The sequence below is a fragment of the Elephantulus edwardii genome, unplaced genomic scaffold (genome assembly GCF_000299155.1).
Source record: "Elephantulus edwardii isolate Elephantulus edwardi_28Jun2011 unplaced genomic scaffold, EleEdw1.0 scaffold00089, whole genome shotgun sequence".
NCBI classification, from domain to species: Eukaryota; Metazoa; Chordata; class Mammalia; order Macroscelidea; family Macroscelididae; genus Elephantulus; species Elephantulus edwardii.
In genome coordinates, this window is record NW_006399839.1 from 8546529 (window position 1) to 8551750 (window position 5222).

The 5222-nt window shown below is 48.7% G+C and overlaps 1 protein-coding gene across 1 annotated transcript in view; it reads left to right on the top strand.

Moving 5' to 3' along the window:
- ADRBK2 (adrenergic, beta, receptor kinase 2) overlaps positions 1-5222 on the top strand; it is a 185450-nt gene that overhangs the window by 173365 nt on the left and 6863 nt on the right. Inside the window, exon 18 of the mRNA XM_006890466.1 lies at positions 2295-2457. Coding sequence (XP_006890528.1) covers positions 2295-2457 — 163 coding nt within the window. The remainder of the gene's footprint in view (positions 1-2294; positions 2458-5222) is intronic.

Genomic DNA, 5222 nt, shown 5'->3' on the forward strand with positions numbered 1-5222 from the left:
GACTGGAACAGCACATTAGCAGAGAACTACTAGAAGTCCAGGCTGGGTTTAGAAGGGGTGGTGATACTAGGGATATTGTAGCTTACGTTAGATGGATCTTGCCTGAAAGCAGGGAATACCAGAGGAATGTTTATCTGTGTTTCATTGATGCAAAGGCATTTGACTGTGTGGATCCTAACAAACTGTGGCTGACTCTGAGAAGAATGGGAACTATCTCACGTACATTTTGGGTATTGGAATGTCAGAATCCTTGAAAATTGGCTTTTCTAGCCATTGTGTTAACTCCTGTTGGCATCACGGTCCCCAGCTACCTTAACTGCAGCCACATGGTCTGGCAAATCATCAACAGCTATGGGACCAATATAAGAGGGAGCTTTCCACACTGTGAGGTGCTCTGGTGAAGGTGGTGGAGAGATGGTGAAGAGTTGAGTGGACGTCATGGAACTAGGAAGTATTTTGTCCATCAGGTTGCCGTGACTCAGAACCACCTAACAGCAGCACAACAACAGCCTTTACTGGAGTAAGTTGCAGGCCTTTTTTCTGTGGCACTTCTGTGTAGATCCAAGCAGTTGACACTTAAGTCAGTTACTGCTAGGCGCTCTTGAGTCAGTCAGCCCAAAGCTGAGAAGCCTGTTAAAAAGTCTCCTGGCAAGATGTAGGTGAGAGGTCAGCAGTAGCCTGCAGGGACCCAGCGGTAGCTGTAATCAAGCATTCTGGACATTCATTCTGTTGGTCCACTGTCGCCATAACTTGGGGGACAAGTTAGTGACCACTAATGCCTACAAAACAACAATAACCTCGCCTTTGTCTTTAAGAAGCTGCCCAAATAATACATTGTTTTAGTAAAAAAAAAATAAATAACATGCCTCCACAAACTCTATGAACTTTGATTAATGTCGATGGTCGTAGAGGGGCTTCAGGCCTTTTGTTCACAGGGTCACTATGAGTCGTGCTCAACTCGAAGGCAATCAACAACAACAACAGTCCCAAAGCGAGGGAAAAGAAATCTTCACATAAACATTAATTTTCTCTTTGTTCTGTTCATTTTTAATAACAAAAGCAGGGTCACCAGGATCAAGGTTTTCTCCGATGTTAAGCAGCTGTGATCGTTTGTACAGAAAACCAGAGTTGACCTGTTCGGAAGCGCGACCTTGGGCAAGAGACTGTGTTTCTCTTTGGTCGGCTCTTCAGTCCCTGCCCAGTGGCCCTGTTCGCTGGTGCCTGTCAGGACTCAACCCCAGTAGCAGTGACTGGCATGCACCCACGCGCCTGCAGACACACAGACACACACAGCACGCACATGCGTACACAGGTGCGCGCGCGCGCGCACATAAACACACACACACACACACACACACACACAGGTGTGCATACACACGAATACTCTCTGGCTCCCTTCAGAGCACCTGAGCATTTCAGATCTGGTTGTCTGATGGAAATGAAAAGGAAGGCAGGCTCTGCAATTAAGCCAGTTGGACTGATGAGCCCGTTTGTGAGTAGAATTCTGTTCCCTGGGTTTTCCATCCCTGGTTGCCAGGCTGTTCTTCTGCGCCGCCTCTCAAAAGACTTTGAACTTCCACCTTCCTGAGTAGCAGCCGAGGACACTAACCATTTAAACCTCCCAGAGACAAAGAAAAGCCATCTCAAAGTGGATGCATTCTTTAAAAAGATCAAGAAGGGTGACTGCGGAACACCCCAGACTGGAGCTTCTCTTGGGGCTTAATCAGTTGACTTCACCCTTAACTCTGTTCCCTCTGAATAGGGCCTCTCGCTGTTCCCATCCCCTGCCTTTCTGTCAGGGGAGGGCTTGAGCAGAGCAAGTCCCCTGATAAGAGACATGCTTGTGTGCTTCTAAGGAGCAATGTGTTCCTTTTTACCAGGAGGCCCGCTAGCACCCCAACCATAAAATTGTATCTCACATGTGGGAGAAGGATGGGCAGTCTGCTCCCGGGCAATGAACTGCCTCTGAAAATAGGGTCAGCCATGGCTTGGTTCCACCTCTATGGTACACAACAACCACAGATGCATAAAAGCCTTTGCTCTCCTGGTCTTCAAAGTCCAGCCTCCCTCCAGGGGCACAAGGAACATTTTTTCCTAATGTTTTGGGGAATGAAATACCCCTCATCAAGTGCAATTTTTGTTTCAGCAACGTGAAAACTACATGTATCAAAGTTTGTACTGTCTATTCTGGGTAGCGCTGCGTTCCGTGTGTTGCGTCTCTGCCTGGTGCATGTGGGTCCCATGGATCCTGTGTACTAAACCATAAATGTCTTGATTTTCCCCCAACACTAAAGCTGCTGGACAGCGACCAGGAGCTCTACAGGAATTTCCCCTTGGTCATCTCTGAGCGCTGGCAGCAGGAAGTGGCCGAAACGGTGTATGAAACAGTCAACGCGGACATGGATAAGGTCGAGGCCCGCAAGAGGGCCAAAAACAAGCAGCTTGGCCACGAAGAAGGTAAGAGGCTCCAGGGGTCTCTCCGCATGTTTGTAACATCACGGGTTTCCCAGGACCCTGGGGCTTCTCGGGGTTTTAGAAACCACAAAGGCGTGTGGGTCAATTTTAGGGGAGGAAATAAGAATGCCATGCATGGTTTTCGTTTGACCTGATTCATACAGGCTCAGGATAGTCTGTCAAAGTCTTTGTCGCTGGCAGGTGCCCTTGGGTCACCTCCAGTTCATAGCGACCCTGTGCACAGCAGCTCTGGCCCCTGTCCTGTCCTGCGCCGTCCTCACCGCCACCCTCACGTCCACTGCTGCAGTCACGGTGTCCGTCCATCTCATCGAGACTCTTCCTTTCTTACTGACCCTCCACCTTTCTCAGCGTGGTGTCTTTTTACAAGCACTGGCCACGTTCATGAACCATAAGGCATTTATTGCTCTGGTGGCCCTGGTGGGTAAGGAGTTGGGCTGCCAACCCAGAGACAGGCAGTTCGAATCCACCAGCTGAGCCGTGGGAGCGAGGTGAGCTGTCTCCTCCCATGGAGTTTACTGCTTCTGAAAACACACTCAAGGGTTCGGCTATGATTCGGTTCCAATTCGAGGGTGAAGAGAGAAAGTGCACATTTTGTTTTAAGAACTCAAGACTAATCCTAAATGGCTGCTTCATTTTAGACTAGATCTTATACTTTGGAGATCCTAGTATGACACTCAGGTTAAAGCGAAACATAATTTGGCAATTATTTAATATAAACAAGGATGACTCTGACACCAGTGCATCTGTGACAGGATGTGTTTGTGTGTTTGTAGCCATTTTGTCCAGGCCCCGTGTTTACATTGAGGTCAGTACACAGGTAACAAGCATTTGCGGTATCAACCGTCGGTCCATCTGTGCACGTACAGCTGGGTGACGGTGATGACACTCCTTATATCACTCAGGTCATGACACGTAGCGTCGCTGTCCCTCACCAGGGCTGGCCGTGAACTCTGCAGGGCCCAGTACAAAACAGCAGCGAAGGCCCCTGGCTCAAGACAGAATAGGAACTTCCAGACGATGACAGCCAAGCAGGAAGTCAAATCTGGGCCTGTGTGTGTGCGCACTGGACACACGTCCACGAGCTGGACACTGCTCTGGCCTGGGAATATTCTGGGCGAAGTTCCCGTCATGGTGTATTTTAATTACACTCGCTAAAGACATTGATTCTGCCACTGACATGAATGTGGATATTTAAACCTCTTCTTTGGTCATTTATTAGAAGATATTGTTTCATTTTACCTCTGAGTAAAGAGCTTACTAAGTTGAACATTAATTATATAATACGAAGGACCAAGGAGCGTTTCCTTCTATTAATAGGCCACTTTGGCAGGTGCCTGAGAACACTGGCGTCCTCGGCTTTGCCAGCAGATTGTCTGTGCGCTCAGAGAAGTGCCCAGTCCTGCACCAGGCACGCCTCGCGTGGAGGTTACCTGAGAGTACGTCTCAGATATAACAGCAACAGTGAGCGATGCTTTTGACACCCAGCCCGTAACGCATCCACAGGACTGTGTTTGACCAGCTCATTTCACACAGCCAACTCTGACCATTCTCGTTTACTCAGGCCAGGGCTGTGACATCACTAGAATCTTGATGTGTTTTCTTTTCTTTGAACAAACCCAGCTCATTGCCTGTGAGACAGAACCGACTCCGAGCTGACCCTCCGCTGGGGTCATCTGAGGCTGTGAAATCACATGGGCGGAGATTGCCCACCTTTCTCCCTCGGAGAAGCGCTGGAGCGGAGCTGCGGGTGGATTTGAACCACCAGAGAAGTGTCACCTTTGGGTTACCAACACAGCTCCCTAAGGACTGTTGTTATGTGCCTGCAGCTCATAGCGACCCTGTGTAAGCAGCTCTGACGCCTGGCCCTGTCCTGAGCCAATCTCATTGTCTCTGACACCAACCCCGTTGCTCCAGTTACTGTTTCAATCCGTCTCATCTGGGCTCGTCTTTTCCTGCCTTATCCCTCCACCCTCCCAAGCATGATGTCCTTCTCCAAGGACCTGTCCCTCCCGGCAACGTGCCCAAAGTATGTGAGCGGGAGTTTCAAAATCCTACAGAAACCATCTCTATGACCGTGTGGGAGTGAACCCTTTTAATTAGAGCCGCGGGTAGATGTGGCATCTCTCACATTAATGAATAATTCATCTGTACGTGAGGAGTTTGTGCGCATCTTGGTTGAAGATCCTTGAAATTCCACTTACAGAACAACACAGTCCAGGTGTAGGTTGCTGAGGTAACAGCAGAAGATGCAGAACGTGTCCCTTAAGTGGACCTTGGCTGTGTCAGCACATGGACTTCTAGACGCCAAGAGACCACCGGTATCTCCTCTGCCTGTCAGTTCTGCCGTCTTCTACATTTCTGTGGATGACACAACCTGGATCTTTGTATGTTTGTTTCCTGCTCAGCTCTCCCACTGGAGATTAAACTCTGTGAAGGGCGAGATGTTTATTTTCTCAATCTAGGATGCCCAGGGTATGCTGGGCCCCTAGGCACTCAATAAATGTTGTCAAGTAAATGAATGAGCGAGGAAATGAATGTTCTTAGCAAGCACTGTCACAGCCCTTAAGGAGGGAAGAGCAAGCTGCTTAAAATCAACAGTTTCTTTTAGGAGACAATATTTCACCATAAAAATTTCACCAGTGTTCAATGTGAGCTGAATTAGCTCGGCCCTTACCCTTCTGAGGAAGAAATCTATGCCTCAGATGAAGAATGGACAGTTTCTTGCCTGTTGCCTTACCTTACCTTGC